This window comes from Megalobrama amblycephala, linkage group LG4 (assembly GCF_018812025.1).
Source record: "Megalobrama amblycephala isolate DHTTF-2021 linkage group LG4, ASM1881202v1, whole genome shotgun sequence".
Classification (NCBI taxonomy): domain Eukaryota; kingdom Metazoa; phylum Chordata; class Actinopteri; order Cypriniformes; family Xenocyprididae; genus Megalobrama; species Megalobrama amblycephala.
Window position 1 is genome coordinate 13,720,413 of NC_063047.1, and position 19,743 is coordinate 13,740,155.

The following is a 19,743-nucleotide window of genomic DNA, read 5'->3' on the forward strand; positions in this document are numbered from 1 at the left end:
TCAAATGTGCGTTAGAAACCTCATTAATTAATGCCTCTTTACAGAATTACACCGTACTTTATTAAGAGAAGAGCTCAGTGACAAGCAGACTGTTTGTTTGCACTTATAGTTGGAGAAAGAGATAGCCACAGCAGCAAAAAAAGAGTATGGTGGTTCAATCAAAGACATGTATAAGGCTTTATTAGATCAATTCTATTAAATTTACTGTTTTAGTATTTTTTGGTTTTGTTTTATATTTTACTGTATTTTGCAATGACAATTATATGTTTTCTGGTTTGACTTAAGTGTCCTTACTTTTGAGGACACTTTTTGAATGAGGTCAACATTTTTTCTGTAAAGGATTAGATTTTTTATGCTTTCATTCTGTAATACCAGAGAATGAAAATCTGAGCACACAATAGTGTATGGGAAGACCCGGCTGAAACTAATAGTCCTTACAGCAGTTCATTGTAAGATTAGTTTAAAGTTGCACACGAAACAACAATCTGCTTTTTCACTTATCAATTATTATAGCAGTAGCAGTTTGCACATTGCAAGATCCCAAACATTATTATTTTTATTATTAATGATACTAATAATAAATATAATACATATAATAATAATAATAAAAATATATTATAATATATTACAGTGCAACTTGTATATATATATATATATATATATATATATATATATATATACGTAATTGTGTTGACATGTTCATTGTCATGTTTAATATAATGAACTGCAAACTACTATCTGACAGGTTTTTTTTTTTTTAGTTATAGGCCTATATCAGTACGCTTGCAGTCTTGCAAATAAACATGTTTGTCCTTTAAATCCCCGCGCATGCGCTGTGAGCTTCTGTCACGCTGAAGCCGCTACATGCTTAGCTAGCTCTCATTGCACAGCAGCACTTCACACCTTTCTGTCACTCATGCCGTGATCTTGTGACAGCGAGACAGAAGAGTCGGTCAGTATCCTTTCTATAATTAAACATAAACCCATTAAACCTCACCAATGGATTGCACTTACACTGGGATCGTCACGGATATTAAGTTTTTCATCTGCGCAAGCAGTGTAAAAGGTCGTGAGGTGTTCAAGATGGCGACTGTTTGAAGTTCGCACTCTCTGTACGGTAATACATTGTTTTTGAGGCGCCTGGTACATGTTTAATGTACCACATTTGGCTTAGAGTAAGTCGGGTTGTAGTTAAAATAGATGGCAAAAGCTGTCATGGACGTGAGGCAGAGTTAAAGCCCTCGCTTGATAGCAGTGTTGAATGCGCTGCTGTCACGTAGTAACATTACATGGCGTTTACAATAACTGCTTTGCTTTTCTCATTGAGTTTAACGCTTACTGTGAGACTGAGGGAAACAGTTAAAGGACTTTAGATTAATATTAGGTGAAGTATTCATGAAGTCAAAAGTTCAATTGCCTTTATTTTGCATTCAGTCTTTATGGACACTCGCAGTTCAACTTTCTTCGCTGGAAAGTCTCAATCGAGCATGACAGGCTACATTTGATTTTTTTATAATGGCTGCGTCTCAACACCTAGTAAGCTGACTACCTAGACAGAATTTTTGGGCATCATAGACGAGTGGGTTGTTGAGATTACACCCTCACAAAATACTACTGTTTTGGTATTCAGGGATGGTATTAGATGGTTATACCACGGTTCTAAATGAATACCATGTTCATGTACCATAGTATTTAGTTGGTGCTACTTTAAAGAATAGACTACCAATGTCTATATGCACAGACAGAAACAATGGTATTACCATGGCACATGTCCAAAAAATGTGATAAAAGATTTAAAAAAAAAACTGTACTAACCCCAGACATTTGAAAGATTGTGTGCATGGTACATATGTATGTACAGGCATTGGACAAAATAATGTGAACACCCATTTAGGGCTGTCAAACGATTAGTCGCGATTAATCGCATACAAAATAAAAGTTTGAGTTTGCCTAATATATTTGATATTACTACTATATGTAATTATTATGTATATATAAATACAAACACATTCATGTTTATATTTGAGAAATATTTACAAGTATATGTATTTATTTATATTTTTATATAATTAATATTATATATAAATAAAAATATTTGTACATGAATAACATATTTCTCTTAAATATATACATTATTTTGTGTGTATTTATATATACATATTAATTACACACAGTACTCACACATATATTATGCGAACTCAAACCTTTATTTTGTATGCAATTAATCGCAATTAATCATTTGACAGCCCTACACCCATTATTAATAGGGGCTAATATAATTTTTGTAGTAGGCTACAGTAAAAAAAACAAATACTGCAATTATCTTTTTGTTTATATTCTCTAGTTTGTATATGAGTGCAGTATAAGTGATTTTAAGCAGTGTTTAGTACAAGCCATGTGTGAAATGGGTGACTTGTCAGACAGCCAAAAACGGCAAATCATCAGAGCCTGTTTAACAAGAGCATCTGTGATCTTAACCTCCCAGTTTTTGTGTGTTTTAAGAAAAACAGTCTTTATGATTATTACTGTGTACATAAAGCATGGCAAGACTTCATCAACTAAATCAAACACTGAGAAGGATTGTGTCCAAACAACACAAAACAGCTGAAGCAAGGTGTTAGCAAACCTCAATATTCTCCTTGAAGACTATGTTTCCACAAAAACTGACCACAGAAAACTTCACAAAGTCGACATAAATGAAAGATCTGGAACTGCTAAAATTTAATCTCAGACACCACTGCTAAAATGGGAAAGAGACGGTGTTATGATCATAAAACCTGGACAGTTGGAGCGCCAAGATGAATTTCATCATCTGCCCATGTCAGCTTAATCACCTGACTTCAGTATTATTGTGTTTTGCCATTTTTGTTTCTAGTTCATGCATAGACACCCCATGCTGACACCACAGGGCATCGGTTTATGCTGTGACAAAGGCATCAGCCCTGCCCACTGTCCTGTACAGCTATGGCCAAAGACCAGCCAAATGCGTTTGACCTCGTCCCTCTTCTGGGGTCCTCTGACCTGCACGAGCTGGAACAGGTCAAAAACTTGCTGCAGGAAACTCTCAGCGCAGGTTAGTCTTCTTTTGTGTTTACATCATTACTCAGGTGCATTGGTCAAATTGAGAAAATTGTATCACTACACTTGTCCAACTTCTGTTTGAATTTCACTGCTTTATATTTGTTATATAGTCTGAATTTGTTGTCAGTGTCAATGGATACATTTAAGTTATGTATTAAAATGTTTTTTTTTTTTTTTTTTCATTTTGATCTAGATAAAGGGACCATGTTGCTGAATAGCCTTGTTGACTATTTCCTGGATACGAGCTCATCTCAAGCTTTGGACATCCTGTCTTCTGTCAGGGAGCCTCATGATAAGGTGAGAGAAAGTCACCATCTTCAGGTTTCTTCCGTATACACATTGATGAATAGTGTTTGATGTCATCATGGATTACAGAATATCAGTGATTGATGAATAACTGCCTTATCTGGATTCATTTCTCTGTAGTATCTTCTAGATAAAATGAATGAATGCATGGGCAAGCAGAGCTGCCGTCTCTCCACCATCACCCTCCTTGGCCATGTTGTTCGCAAGCAGCCACCGTGGATCCACAAGATTGCACGCTTCCCTCTTCTTGCTTCTTTGCTCAAATGCCTCAAGGTACCAAACTAAAAGCCAGTCAAGAGTGATGGGGGTTACAAATGGGATTTTGAGCAAGGAGAATGTCCTATAATGTCTTAATGTCCTGATGTCCTGGTTGTTCTGACTTGAGATATTTGAGAACAGTAGAAAATGTCTTAAAGTCCCACTGAAATCAAAATGTAAGTTTTTTTTTTTTTAAGCTTTTAGTATGAATATGTTAGCCTTAATGTTATGAATAAGCTGGTGTGTTCCAAAATAATTTCATTGTTGAGAAACTTAGTCTCTCACTTCAGCTAATATGGATCACGGATTTTCTTGACATCACATCGCACTTCAGCTTCTCATCAAATCTTCTGTCCAATCAAATGCTCTCTAGAATATGAAGTCCCGCCCCCCTCCTACATTATCAACAGACACTGAAGCTACGGCTGAAATTGGTCATTTGTTCACACATTTACTAGTTTCTGCATGGTGAATGGCACATAGTGCACTATATAGAGAATAGGGAACGATTCAGACAGTGTAAATATGCTTTCCATTGACGCGAATGAAGTCCGTAATGGACTCATTTGAATTCTGCACAGAATGCTGTATTTTAAAGTGATATAGAGGAGATTAGGAGGATAAATGTTTAGATATTAAAAGGAAACGGAGGTTTTACTGAGTTTAACGGCTTTGGCTGAGCTGTGATATAAACAAAACGCTATTGGCCATTTAAAAAAAGGGGCGGGGCTGTTCGATATATCGCCCTGTCTTCCTGTTTCTGTTGAAATTACGTCAACACATTGAATAATGCTGCGCATTCCAAGATGCTTCAGTGGGCCTTTAAAGGGATATTTAACCCAAAGATGAAAACTGTCCTTTATTCACCTTCATATTGTTAATTTCTCTTCTATACAAATATATACTGTATGTGTGCATACACTACCGTTGTGTTCATAAGTTTGTATTCTGTAAGATTATTTTTAAAAGTTTTTGAAAGAAGTCTCTTGTGCTCACCAAGGCTGCATTTATTTATCAGTAAAAATGTTTTCTATTTAACGCATTTTAAGATGTAACTTGTGATAAAGCTGTATTTTTAGCAACCATTACTCCGTGTCACATGATCCTTCAGAAATCATTCTAATAGGCTAATTTGGTGCTATCAATGTTGAAAACAGTTGTGCTGCTTAATATTTTTGTGGAAACCATGAAACATTTTTTAAGGGCTCTTTGATGAATAGAAAATTCAAAAGAACAGCATTGGTTTGAAATGGAAATATTTTGTAACATTAATGTTACAAATAGTCTTTACAGTCACTTTTGATCAATTTAAAGAGTCTTTGCTGAATAATATTATACATTTATTTTAAAAAATATTACTGAGCCCAAACTTTTCAATGGTAATGGTTGCATTTGGTAGTAGTTTTGGTAACATTTTTTCATTTCTACTTCCAGACTGACTCAGATGTAGTAGTTCTAATAACTGGTGTGCTGGTGTTAATCACTCTACTACCCATGATTCCTCAAACCAACAAACAACTTCTGTGCGAGTACTTTGATATCTTTGGACGGCTTGCTGCATGGAACCAGCGTCACCCAGGTACTTTGGCATAAACATTGCAAACGAATTTGTCTTTTGTAATTTTTTTAAGCTTCATATCTTGGAAGTGCTATGTTTAGATGGTAGAAACATAACTTGGGTTCTATGGATGTGTCCTGTAGGTGCTCAGGGAGTGTTTGCAGTCCATCTACATGCCAGCGTGTATTCGCTTTTTCATCGTTTATACGGGATGTATCCTTGTAACTTTGTATCATATTTACGTGCCCACTACAGTATGAAAGAAAATGTTGACACATTTGAGGAAGTGGTGAAGGTGAGCTTTATCTCTCGTGCCACACAATTTTTAAGAATTGTCACTTAATGTAAGTGGCAAAATTATTATTACTATTCCAAAACCCGTTCTATAATTTTCTTATGTTTTTATGTCAGCCCATGTTAGAGCATGTACGGATACATCCTGAGCTCATCACTGGAACCAAAGACTACGAGGTTGATCCAATTAGGTATGTAAAATGAAATATTATGCTTTTTTGTTCGATCATAATGTGATTGTTCATACTTCACTGTTAATTTTGGTTTAGATGGAAGAGATTTGAGCCACATGATATTGTGATTGAATGTGCCAAAATTTCGCTGGATTCTAAGGAGGCATCATCTGAAGAGGGATACTCCTCTCTGTCGGATCACATACCACGGCGTCCTGTAGATCATAGCCGATCATGCTCAGAGCTCAGTATTCATGGTAAAAATGACATATAATGTGCATTGCACTTTTCTGTTATTAATTCAGTGATACCACTGTCGTGTGTAGTTCTTTCCTGTAAATCTTACTAAAGGAAAATTGGAAATTGTATTAAAAAAAAGAGGCATTTCTGCACACAGGCCTTCAACACAAATAAAGAGCAACATTTAAAAAAAATAAAAATAAAAATCATAAGGTCCACCCCATCTTTTTAATAAAAAAGAAGGGAAAAATACAATTATCAAACAAATATAAACACCTATGAGCCAAAATATTATGACCATCTACCTAATATGCTTTTGGTCCACCGTGTGCTGTCAGAACAGAGCAGACCCGCTGAGCCATGGATTCTACAAGACCCCTGAAGGTGTCCTGTTTTATCCAGCACCAAGACATTAGCAGCAGATCCCTCAAGGATCTTGCGAGGTGGAGATGTAGTGGATTGGACTTTTTGGTCTAGCACGTCCCAAAGATGTTTAATCAGATTGTGATCTGGGGATTTTGGAGGCCAGGGCAACATCATGAACTCTTTATCATGTTCCTCAAACCATTCTCTAGTCTCACATAGCCAGACCTTCAGACTGACGGCAGAAGGACTGGACTCTACCGCAGCTTTCATTCGCCAAGGACTGCCCAAGAGGACATTTGACTGACATGTAACGCAACCAATCAGAGTTTGTTTTGTTCCACATCTTGTTTAGGAGCGTGTAAAATCAGCGTCCCTACAATAACAGACTGGCGTGCATCTAATAAATGATGAATTCAAGAACGTTGTGCAAGTTTACTGCAACAGTGGAGCTGCAAACTTCACATACTTTTGAAAATACAACACGACGGCATTCTTCTTCCATGAGGGGGTTTGGCGTCGCAGCATTTGTTTCCAGGTGGACCATTAAATAACGTGACACAAATGTTTCCCGGACATCCTTTAGAATTCAGCCAACCGGTTGACGACTGAAGTGTTTCCAGTTAAGTGTGCCATATGCATCTGATGTTCAGCCAATGGTCCGTGGTCGTGACGTCTGAGGCTAAGGCTAACCATTCCCATAACAATGTGTGCAGTGTGCATTATACTGCGGAAAGAGACCACTTACAGCATGGAACACTATTGCCATTAAGTGGTTTACCTAGTTTGCAAAGTTTAGGTAGGTGGCAAGTGTCAAATTTACGTTCACATAAATGTCCTGACCCAGGGTTTCCCAGCGGAATGTTGCCTAGAGCATCACTCTATCTCCACTTGCTTGTTATCGATCCACAGTGCATCCTGGTGCCATCACTTCCCCACGTACACAGCCATCCATGTGATGCAAAAGAAAACTGGACTGATGAAACCAGGCTACCTTTTCCTGCTTTACTTGCTTCATGGTCCAGTTTCGACGCTCGCATGCCTATTGAAGGAGCTTTCGACAGTTCTCTGGGATCATCATGTACACTCTGACCAGTCTGCGGCTACGCAGCAGGGTGTGATATACTTTTAAAATTTTCTGTGAATTGTGCCACAGTAGACCTTCAGTTGGTTCAGACCAGACGGGATAGCCATTGTTGTATCGATAAGTCTTGGATGCCCAACACCCTGTTGCTGGTTTGTGGTTTGTCCCTCCTTGGACAATGTGGATAAGTTCTCACCACTGCTGACCAGGAGCCACACACAAGCCTTGCTGTTTCAGAGATACTTTGACCCATTCCTATGGCCGTAACAATTTGGCCCTTGTCCAAGTGGTTAGATCTTTATTTCTGCCCATTTCTCCTGTATCCAGCACGTTAATTACAAGAAACAATTGTTCGCTTACCATCTAATCAACCTAGTCCTTGACATGTGACCTTGTTAGGAGATTCACATTTTTCACTTCACCTGTGAGTGGTCATAATGTTTTGGACCATCAGTGTATTTGTGTGTATAAATATACGTAAACTAAACAACTATAATACAGACTCTATTATCAACAACTTCATTCTTCATCTTTAAAGGAGATCAACTTAAAAGTTTTCATGTAATAAAACTATTTATTACAATGTATTTGGCTTTATAAAGGCTTTGACATTTGTGTATATTGTGGATTTAATAATTAATACAATTTTCACATTTTTCCTGTGAGAATACAGATTTTGAATCTTTCCTATTTTTTTCCTAACAGAAATCACATCTGTCACACCAATGGCTGCTGTTCGTCAGTCTCTTTCTCTGTCACTACCTTATCTCACTGTAACCCAAGACTCAGGTTCCAGCGCACAGGCCCCCAACCATCAAGTAAGCATCCTCTAATAAAAAATTGTTACCATGGTGTAGAAAACGATTTCGTACATGGTAGGAAAATATGAGCAATATTTTATATCACCTTATGAGTATATACGAGTATTGAGTATATGAGTATTATAGTTGTTAAACCGAATACTAGCCTATCTAATGTACAGTAAAACGTAAAAGTTCTCAGGCATATTAAAGACAAGTAAACAGTCAGTTAAAATAAAAACAAAAAATGTAAATACAAGCAATATGCCAAATACATGCAATAGAAAAAAAAGATACAAATTGAAGTGTGCTGCAAGTTATTCAGGTAGATTGCGGCTGTTTCACAGAAGTAAGAAATACTACAGAAATTGTCAAATGTAAAAAAAATAAATAAAATTCTCCATTGTCTTCACTGTATGTATGAATTAAATATACTGTTTGCTGATTCTTATTAAAGCTACTAAAGTTATTCAGTCAAGAGCAGTGAGTGATTTTTCTCTTTTTCTTTTGTTGTTTGATTAAAATTAAGGACACAGACAGTCACCTTAAGACCTCATGCACAGATTTGATGTATTGATATACATCCAGTTATAATTTGTATATGATATATATTCTTTTTTTTAGATTTATGTTTTGGCATTTTTGCCTTTATTATGACAGGACAGTAAGTTGACAGGAAGCAAAGTTGGAGAGAGAGAGGGGGACAGGACCAGGAAAGGTCCACGAGCCGGGACTCGAACTCGTGACCCCCGAAGCACAACTGCACTATATGTCGGCGCGCTGCCCAAGAGGCTATTAGCGTTGACTACTTCTTTTTCAATTGTCCCCGTTCACTTAAGACAGCTGACTGTTTTTATGTAAATACTCTGCAAGGAGAGCATTTTGATACCCCTAATAAATAGTAATCCAAATCCAAAAGAAAGTTAAAAAAAAAAAAAAAAACTCTAAATATAGAGTAGCAATTATATGATTCGTTAATGCTTTAATATATATTTGATCCATCAACAGAGTGAAGACCTGAATTCCTCAGGGACGAAGGAGGAGATGTGGAGCCCTTCCTCAATGTGTGGGATGACCACACCTCCCAGCTCTAGAGGAATGTCCCCCACCACAGTTTCTGACGTCTTACATAGTGCCTCCCACCTCTCAGGACGGATCCCCAGCACTCCAGGTCAGCCAAATGCATTCTGATCTATTAAAGCAGAATGGTTCTGTTTGTTTGGCGCCTCGGATGGCTTCAGGGGTTATTTTTGTTACAGGGGATGGAAAATGGACCCTATCTCCCTCCACGCCTTCAGGGTCATCTCCTCTCACATCACTTTCAGAGGACATGGGGCAGCCTGCCCAAAATACCAGCAGTACTCAGGCTAAGGTACATTGACGTATAAAGCATTTGCCTTGTTATTTATTAAACTCATTCAGAGAAATGTTCCATGTGCATGTTTTCATGAAAATGCTTTTCTGTCTAAAACTGCTCAGGTGATTCAGACGTGCAAAGAACTGAAAAAAGTCACACCCAGAAGTAGTAATAACAATGGTGAGAATATTCGCTGAGATTTATACATTCTCATTTCATTTAAGTAAGTGACACACTGATTAATATGCTTTGCTTTTGCTACTTTTAGGAGGTGTAGTTGATGCCAAGACTCCAGTGCCATTGGCACAGCTCTCTGACATTGTCAAAAGGGCAGATGGGGAAAGAGAGGATGGTGAGAGTGGTGATATCATGCAGAACAATGCGTGCCTCAGCTTTTCAAGTGTTTTCAACCATCCCTTCCTTTTTCACCAACATCTCTTACATTTTCTTTCTAGATACCATCAACGAGGAGATTTTGAGTCTCACACAAACGAGATTGGACTTCGGAATGAGGCCAGGCATAGATTGCTCATTTTCCGGCTCCTTGGACACCCTTCTCTCATCTCACCCCAGCCATGAGCAGAATTTAGTGTCCACACCAGACAGGGTTGAATGCACTACCAAAGGAGGAGAACAGCAACCTCCCTGGTCCCTCTGGCCTGCTTTCACCCCCATCGAGAATGGGAAGAGCAGTAAATTTTCTCTGTCTGATCTGACGAAGGAGTCCATGCCTTATGAGCCACTCTTTGACCTTGCCTTGCCTAAGGTAGCATCTCTGTTTTTGGAGAGGAAGACCGCAGAGGCCTTTCAAAGGGCTGGAGGAGAAAAGGAGGACAGAGAGGAGCTGGAGGGGGAGGATCTTTCTGCCACCTCCCCTCTGGAGGTGTTGGACCGTGTTATTCAGCAGGGTCATGACACTCATGAGAAAGTGCTGAAGAGGTATGCTTCTATTCTTCTGACTTCTAAAAGTATATTAGAGAAAATGTGTTGGAACGATGTCCGTTTGCTCTCTTACAGAACTCTGTCCTCTCAAAGTCAGTCAGCAGACCAACACTCTGGAGGTAAACAGCATAGCAATAAAGGAAAAGGTATTTAGTAATTTTACTAATTTATAGGCTCTCCGTGCTCAAGATGATTGTGTCCTCCAGCTTTTCTCCTACAACCTGTCCTGTGTTTGTTTCCATTTTCCTGCCACTTTCCTTTAAATACATTTTTTTCTGTAAGATTGTTCTACTGTCTTATACAGCGCTCAGTGTAAATAAGTACACCCCCTTTGAAAAGTAACATTTTAAACAATATCTTAATGAACACAAAAACAATTTCCAAAATGTTGACAAGACTAAGTTTTATATAACATCTGTTTAACTTATAACATGTAAGTAAGGTCAAAGTCAAACTGGGGTGATTATTTCCCATGACACAACATGGCGTACACTACAGAGAAATGGCATGCATGGGTGCCGTCCACCAAAGAAGCCTCTCCTAAAGCCCAGGCACAAAAAAGCCTGCCTAGAGTTTGCCAGGGCCCATGCTGACAAAGATGAAGACTACTGGGACTCTATACTCTGGAGTGATGAGACCAAGATAAATGTTTTTGGAACTGATGGCTTCAAAACTGAATGGCGTTGCAAAGGTGAGGAATACAAAGAAAAATGCATGGTGCCTACAGTGAAACATGGTGGTGGCAGTGTCCTTATGTGTGGCTGCATGAATGCTGCTGGTGTCGGGGAGCTGCATTTCATTGATGGCATCATGAATTCACAGATGTACTGCTCTATACTGAAAGAGAAGATGCTACCATTACTCCGTGTCCTTGGTCGTCGTTCACATTTCCAACATGACAATGATCCCAAACGCATTTCAGAAGAAGAACAGGGTGAAAGTGATTCAGTGGCCAAGTATGTCTCCTGATCTGAACCCAATCGAACACCTCTGGGGAATTCTGAAGAGACAAGTTGAGCATCACTCCAGCATCCAGCATCCAGTCTCTAAAAGAGGTCATTCTTGAAGAATGGAAAAAGATAGATGTTGCCAACTTGTTCATTCCATGCCTAGAAGACTTGGTGCTGTCATTAAAAATCATGGCGGCCATACAAAGTACTAGATGTAGTAGTTTTTGTTGTGGGGTGTACTCATTTTTGCATCTCCCTAATTTGAGTAAAACTAAAAAATGTGTAATCTAAATTATATTATTAACCTTACTTTCAAGTTATAAGTTAAACATTTGTTATATTAAACTTAGTCTTGTCAACATTTTGGAAATTGTTTTTGTTCATTGAGATATTGTTTAAAATGTTACTCTTCAAAGGGGATGTACTCATTTATGCTGAGCAATATGTAGTTCACTATCAAATCCTCAGAAACAGCTTTGTGGTGGTCCTGATCAGCTATAATCTGAATTCCAGTAGATTCTAAGTAAAGCTGTGTGATTAGATTAAAATAAAAAATGTGATAGATATACTTACGGAGCCCCTAAAGGGACCTTTGCAAAAATAAAAAAATGACAGAGTTTCGCGTGCGCACGGGAAACTTTCATGTGCGCACGAGAAACTTATGTCGTGCGCATGCATTACAATTTCCGGTTTGTGTATACTATAACCTATTTCATTTGTGCGTCACTGCCTATGAAGAAAGCCAGAGTATGGATGCACATGAACTAATAAAGATCATGAAAATGAATGAGAATATGAGAGTGGATGCACATGAACTAATACAGCTGTATTTGCTCAAAATCTGGCTTTCTTAGACCAGATCGTCTAGAATGAATCCAGCTAATTATTCGTTTTAATTAAACATGTGCCTTCCTTTATGGCTCTGCTCGTAATAAGCACATAAGTTAGAATTGAATGAAGAAAATAAGGATTTCTCTGTCGCCTGTAAGGATGCGTTAAATCCAACAAAGTGGTTTAATAAAGGGCCATTTGATCTTGTGAAATATGAAATTTTAGTACTCCTACATTTTACAGTTCCAGTATTTTTACATGGGAAAATATAAATATGGCCTACTGCCCTAACAAAATACAAAGTTTCATCATTTTACTGTACCAGTGTTTTTTCATTAACCATTAAACGTGGCATTATGACAATGCACACTGAACCCATTTCTCAGCGCGATTCTTGGATGCCACAGAGTTAAATAAGTTCAAATGGACATAAGTCCTGGAAAAATGACGCACTTCCCTAACGAAAGCCACATTTTGAGCACTTTTTACTGTATCAGCCTTATTTATTTTTTTAACTTGGCAAAAAGAACAATGCACACAGCTATTCATATCCTGGCCATCACAGAGAATGCTTTAAAGCAGACATAAGGCCGTGCGCGAAACTCTGTCATTTTTTTATTTTTGCAAAGGTCCCTTTAGGGGCTCCGTATATACTGCAGATCAATCAAAAAGTTATAACAGAAAACCAATGTCAGTTTTTCAATATCGTGCAGCCCTAATGCTATTTTTATTTTTTTATTTTTTATTATTATTAGTTTTTTTTACATTTGAACTACTGCACTACTGCTGTTACTTTTGAATTGACTGCAATTTATTTTTACAGGTCCTGTGTCTGCAGCATCAGATGAGCTGGGGATGTTGCGCAGTCAGCTGCTATTGCTACATAACCAACTGCTGTATGAGAGACATAAGAGAGAGCAACACGCACTTCGTAACCGCCGTCTGTTTGGCCGTATCGTTAACACTACTGCTCTGGAAGAGCAAAACAACTCCATGGTAATAAATAAAACTGGAAAGACTGCCCAGGCCTGTGCAAAATTTGACATTCTTTGCATACTTATTAAATAAATGGTGCAAAAAGTAGCACCATTTATCACATTTTACCAAATTTATTCTGAAAAATTCTGTAACTGTAACTGTCTATAATCAATGCAGAAGTGTTCAGGTCTTAGCATAATTGGTGACATTACAATGAGAGCAAATATCAGTGATTTTCCAGTGGTGTGGTTTTGAGTGTGTATGTGTGTGTGCGTTGCAGAAAACTCAACTCAAACTTCAGGAAATTGAGATCAAGACTGTGCAGGTAAGCCTGCAGGAGGAGCAGCGGCGCTCCAGACGGGTACAGGAAGACAGAGAGGCTCTTGTGAGCCAATTGCAGACTCAAATCCAGCAGCTACAGAAGGAGCGGAATGACTACTACTCAAAGATGCAGGAGCTAAAGGTTATCATAAGGCTATAGGACATGAATAAATATATGGTTACTCTTATTCACTCACAAAACAGCAACAAAAATTGCCCATGTTTGTCAATTTCTTGCTGGAATGTAGAAGAGAGTGCGTGACATCTTTGTTAAAAGCCAATTGTTTTATGTGGCATCATTCACAGAGTGATTTGCAGGAGAATCAGAAGAAGGTTGGAGAAATGGAGGCAGAGCTGCAGAAAGCCAATAACAAAGTGTGTAATATGGGACACATGCTCAGCCAGCTGTCCATCAAGGTTAGACATGTTTGTGACAAAAATACTGGATATAAAAACACTATCTATTACAGTGCAAGAATATTTAAGTTTTTAAAAGCAAATTTTAGATGTTGCCCCTAGTTATTGATGGTTTGATTTTGATTTGTGTTCCTGATTTATCCAACCTCAGCTGAACAATAGTGAAAACATGGAGCAGCAGATGGCTTTCCTGAACAAGCAGCTGCTGCTTTTGGGTGAAGCCAACAAGTTATTTGCCGAGGAAATCGACCGCTTGGGGCCTGAGGCTAGCAAGGTATTCATAATTATTAACTATTGATGACTTAAATCACATCATTGCTTAAATCCAGCAAATCTCTAGTTTGCCAGATGTGACTATTTTTTTATCCAGCAAGCTATTCAGCAATCCATGAAATAGTGGCTAGTGTGATCAATTGTATTGATATCAATACATTAGCACCCAATCATAAGAGCTTTAAACCAATGAACTTGAAAATGACTTTGGTCTGTTCAGTTCAACTCAGACTTGATTTTTTTTTTTTTTTTTGACTGTTAGGAGCTGAATATGCTGCAGGCATCTTCACTGCGTGAGGTTGAGCGTTTGAGGCAGAGCTCTCTCCAGCAGAGTCAAAGACTTGAGGCCGCCCAACAGCGCATCACAGACCTGGAGAACCAACTCACCAAGAAAGAGCAAGTCATCCGAGAGCAAAAGAAACTGCTGGAAAACGTCAAAAGCCAAGCCATGTATGTGGTTACCTCTACTTTCGTAGTCCTGTTGAAAAAGTATTTAATTTCTTTTCGCTCAAAATTCTAATCACAGTTGGAATCTGAATCTTATTTCTATGCCCAAACATATTTTATTATATAATAATATAGTGTATTATATTATCACAGGTACGGTGTACATTTTAGGACTTCCTCACATTTCAGTCATACAATGAAAAGGCGTCATGCCTCAGACTAAAAGGCTTAAGTCGTCGGACAAAACGGCATCGCGCCTCAGACTGAAAGGCTTCAGGTCTCAGGAAAAACAACGTCAGGTGTCAGGTCTCGTACAATTAGGCATCGAACGAAACAGCCTCAGACCAAAAGGCATCGGATGAAACAGACTCAGATAAAAGGCATTGGACTAAAAGGCATCAGACATAAAGGCATCAGACGAAACAAACTTAGAAACGAATTGCCCCGCCTCAATGTGACGTCACGTGCACGCAGTTTTCTGTTAAATGTTACACTAAGTTGTATAAAACATATCCCACTGTGATTATTTTGTGAATTTGTATTATTCACTAGTTTTTTTGCATGTATAAAAAGTTAGCTAAATAACACATTGCAACTAGCCTGCATTGCAAACTATTTGACCATGGTTAAAAGTGTGTTAACTATGATTTTTTTTGTCGTATTGATAGACTACTATACCAATAATTTATAACAGTAATTTTACTACAAATACCATAAACTATATTGTAGGAAAACCATGGTTAATTTGTGGTTGCCATGGTTAACTACAATAACCAGGTTTTTTGTTTTATTTGTTGTAAAACCCATGGTTAATTTTTATGAGAGGTGAAAAATCTTTCCAGCTATTTGACTGCGTTGTTATAAGCACAGCTGCTTTGTGTACAGAGGTTACCAAGGAAACGGCTTTATTTCTGCTGTTCCAGTACCTACTGTCAGAGAGTCGATTAGGCAAGGCAGTTTTATTTATTAAGCACATTTCATACACAATGGTAATTCAAAGTGTTTTACATAAAAAGGAAACAAATACATAAGAATAAAAATGGAATGCATAAAAAATAAAGTAACAATAAAAACAGAATACCACTATCTGGATGGAAGAGTCACATTTTACATTTTCATTCAGCCCGTTGCTGTTTTTCTGCAGACCAATGTGAAAATCGGCATGTTCTTTTCTGCATAGAACCTAACCGGTGTAATTTATTTAATTAAAGCTTGCACACACACCTTACGTCAATTTGGGAATAGTAACAGTTAAATATATAAAAAAGGGAGAAAGAAAAAGACAACTGAAGGACTGCATTATAATGGGATAAAAGCCAATAGGAAAACAAAAAAAAAACCTGATGCCTTTTTGTCTGAGTCTGTTTCATCCGATGCCTTTTGGTCAGAGGCTGATTCGTTCGATGCCTAATTGTACGAGACCTGACACTTTATGTTGTTTTTCCTGAGACCTGAAACCTTTCAGTCTGAGGCGCGATGCCGTTTTGTCCGATGATTGAAGCCTTTTAGTCTGAGGCATGACGCCTTTTCGTTGTATGACTGAAATGTGAGGAAGTCCTAAAATGTACACCGTACTCAGGGGTTCCCAAACTTTTTATCAGCCAAACCACTTTGATCTAAAATATTTTCTTATTTCAATAATTTAACACATTCACATGTTCACTAACATGTAGGAAAATAAAATTTATTTATTTTTAGTCAGTGTTTTATATTGATTTGTATTTTTTTTTTTATGATTTAAATTTCATCAGCTCATGAACCCCCTCTAATGTTTGCTAATGATGAATTTATGATAGGTCTTATAAACTAGTGATCTGTAGAATATGGATCATCAGGTTCTATTCATTAGGACTGGGGCAATACATAATTTCTTGATACAACGATTCTGGATCGATTTTGATATTTTCCAAATGTATTGCGATTCTCTCTCGAATCAATTATGAACTTGGTTTTTAACACCAGATGACACTACGTTAAAACTACTTCATTCATAAAGTTTGAGAAGGTTGAAGCAAATTACAAGGGTGTTCGCAGTGGACTGTGTTTACATTAATCTCGTTATAAAAGCATTCTGAGACGATGTGCAAGTATATTTAACCACTTACATGACTCTGCAGGAGCGCACTCCAGCAATCTTCTTCGTGAGCATTTGAGTGTGTGGTTAAAAACTAGCCTAGAGTGCCATCTGCTGTTAAAAAGTAAGCTCAGAATCGATTCGAGAGAGAATCGTGATGCATTCTGAAAATATCAGAATCATTGTATCGTAAATCAAGAATCGATGTACTGTCCCAGCTCTACTGTTCATCTCTATCTCTTCAACCAATTCTTACTGTAAGATTTGCTAATTTAATCCTTGTCTGCATTGTTTTTTCATGTAGGGAACAGCTGCAGGCTTCAGAAAACCGGTATTTGGCCCAGAAGCACATCACTAAGGCATTACAATCTGAGCTGCTTGAACTCTATAGCCAGATAGAGCTCAAGAACCTGAACACTAATGCACCAGCAGAGCCCACTTCTGAGCCCAGCAGTCCCACCAACCAGAGGTGAGTTCCATATTCTTGTCATGCACAGATGTTCTCCTCCACATACTGATTTACAAATGCAAACAGTGTGTTTTGTAATGTATTTTAGACTTTTCAGGACATAAAAAGTAAGATGTTGGTTTGCTGAATTTTATTAAAGAATTATATTTCTATTTGTGTTTCAGGCCAAATGGCAACAGTACAGGCCCATCTGCTCCATCTCCATCAGCCAACCCAATGAAAAGAGAGGAATGCACGCACATGTGTGTCAATGGTGAAATATCTGCTGGGTCTCCACAAACACCCACAACATTCATTAATGGCAGCCAGGAAGAAGATCTTTCCGCCCTTACCCATTCATTTCCTGCCCTCCCCTGTGACTCCCCACTGGCAGTTGGCTCTTACCCCAGTACTGGAAGCTTTTTGGGTAAGAGAGCCAGAGAAATGTTTCGCAATAAGAGCGAGAGCCACTATGAGGGCGAGCCGTCTGCCTTCACCTGCCTTTCCAAGGATTTTAAGGTTCAGCCAATCACAGATCCCAAAGAGAGCATGGAGCTTGAAGGGGCTACTGAGCAGGCTGACCTGCAGCCCATGGACAGACCTCGGGCGTATAATATTCAGCGGCGGAGGCAGCAGGATCTGCGGATCATGGACTACAACGAGACCCTCCATGAGCATTGATTGTATATACTGCTGACATGATTGTCCGCAGTTAGAAGAGGATAATTTTGAACCCAGTATTAGAACGCAACGCTCTTTTTGTTAGAGTGGTTTGCAATGTTTTAGTTCATTTTAAAAGCTCTTGTACTATGAAATAGCCAAAAAAAAAAAAAAAAAAAATTGTCGCTTGGCAGTTGCCATGTAGTCACCACATGGCAAGAGAACATCTTGTCTTCAAACAAAAAGGTTCATTAATCTCCTGTCTAATATGAATTCATTGTAATTCAGTATATTTTTGTTTTGTTTTTATAATTGGCATTCAGTAAGCGACCGTGGTGATTATATTGCATGGTGGCTGGATGTTATTTGGGCCTCTGTACTGTATTTTCCAGCAAATGTATTGACTTAATCACTGTATTTGCTCTTGTAATAGTACTGTTCGGTTTCCAATACTCCTAGATTGATCCACGCAAAATGCCCCTTTTAGTCACTGCGAGATGAGCATTGTTAATTTCCGCTGATGTGACTCAGAAATTGCACAATACAGAGTGTGATCACTGCAAACAGAGCACTGTAAATAGATCATGCCTCTGACAAAACAAACAATCAGTCTGATAAAAATGTGAAAAACTAAAAAGCTATGTGGCGTAGGTGAAGTAGAATAAGAAATCGCATTTCATTGCTGAGGCAAGCCGTGTATATGCCATAGCAGTGCTTTGTGTGCTTCGCCTATAGAGAATAAGCAAGTCTTGTGTTGTATTTCTAGTAATAGATTTTATTTTTATGCATTAATGTTCTCCACTGGGATTGTAGCGCCCAGTCACCAGTGCAATACTTCTTAGCTAACACTTCATGCCAGCTCGAAGGTATGAGTGATGATGGGAAAAATAAACAGATTTAGATTGCTGCTTTGCAGGACCGTCAGAGCCTTATAGAACACAGGCCAGGCTGCTGTAGGTGCATTTGTACAGTCGAGACCTATTGAGAAATGAAAATATCTTTGTGGTCTAAGATGTGTCAGATGGGTGAATGTTCTTGTGTTAATAGCGTACAGAACACGGCCACTGCAATACTTCGACACACTAAACTTTGAAAGGAAGCTGCTTGCTGTAAGCCAGAAGGCTTATATGCCTTTATTATTATTTTTTTTTTTTTTCATTTCTGTTTTACGCAGGTCAGACCCCATCTGCAACAAAAAGCCTTCATATAATGGGCTGCAGCTGGCTGAAGTAAAAGCACTTCTTTTTTAATTCAGGCCCTCTTAAGATTGCTGAACCCTAGAAGAGCAATATACTTGTCTCTTTCTAAAAAAAAAAACTTGCCCCTGGGCTTTGTTTTCAGTGCGAGATATAATAGGAATATGTGAAGTGCTGTTTCGTATAAAATAAAATAAAATAAAATGCTGGCTTTGGTCTGCCAGCTGGGGAAATGGCTCAGAGAGTTTACAGTGAGAATTGAAATCTATGGAAAATCACTGCTGTTTTTCTTTGTTCAAACTGTTATCATGGTTTGCCATGAGTGTGATCTTACAGCTTGTGCTTTGTTTCCGTCACTCTGACTTTACGTTCTGTTTTTATACCAAAAGCCCTCTCAAACATTTTGTTGTTTCACAAAATGCCTTACTGAAAAAGTAGGAAACCTGTCCGTCACCTGAAGTCGTTTGTCAAAAGTTATCTGAACTATGGTACAATCAGACGGTGATTGGTGTAATGGGTAACCAGGGACTCTATTTTGAATTTGAGAAAACAGATTTGTGTTCCTCACTTGCTATGATCAACAAAAAATAAAATATATATGTTTTGCATATTTTTGTCATAGTCATCTATTTTAAAATAGTAATTGTGTATAATACTTTGTGTGAAAACTCACAGCAAAAACATGCATAAGC

At 38.1% G+C, this 19,743-nt stretch overlaps 1 protein-coding gene across 4 annotated transcripts; it reads left to right on the forward strand.

Moving 5' to 3' along the window:
* The first annotated feature begins 812 nt into the window (after positions 1 to 812).
* On the forward strand, positions 813 to 19,659 carry tsc1a (TSC complex subunit 1a). Of its 4 annotated transcripts, none has more exons than XM_048187680.1 (22): positions 813 to 952; positions 2,876 to 3,073; positions 3,275 to 3,378; positions 3,508 to 3,660; positions 5,080 to 5,224; positions 5,347 to 5,498; positions 5,615 to 5,688; positions 5,767 to 5,927; positions 8,063 to 8,175; positions 9,166 to 9,328; positions 9,417 to 9,529; positions 9,637 to 9,694; positions 9,783 to 9,866; positions 9,970 to 10,453; positions 10,532 to 10,602; positions 13,061 to 13,233; positions 13,496 to 13,678; positions 13,843 to 13,953; positions 14,105 to 14,227; positions 14,489 to 14,676; positions 17,052 to 17,216; positions 17,381 to 19,659. In XM_048187680.1, the coding sequence occupies exons 2-22, from the start codon at positions 2,965 to 2,967 to the stop codon at positions 17,874 to 17,876; spliced, it is 3,423 nt and encodes a 1,140-aa protein (XP_048043637.1). In that variant the 5' UTR covers positions 813 to 952; positions 2,876 to 2,964; the 3' UTR covers positions 17,877 to 19,659. The 4 variants fall into 4 exon arrangements, with proteins under 4 accessions (XP_048043637.1, XP_048043636.1, XP_048043640.1 ...); XM_048187679.1 differs by lacking the exon at positions 813 to 952 and adding an exon at positions 986 to 1,117; XM_048187683.1 differs by lacking the exon at positions 813 to 952 and adding an exon at positions 986 to 1,117 and having other exon boundaries at positions 10,532 to 10,575.
* The last annotated feature ends 84 nt before the right edge of the window (positions 19,660 to 19,743 follow it).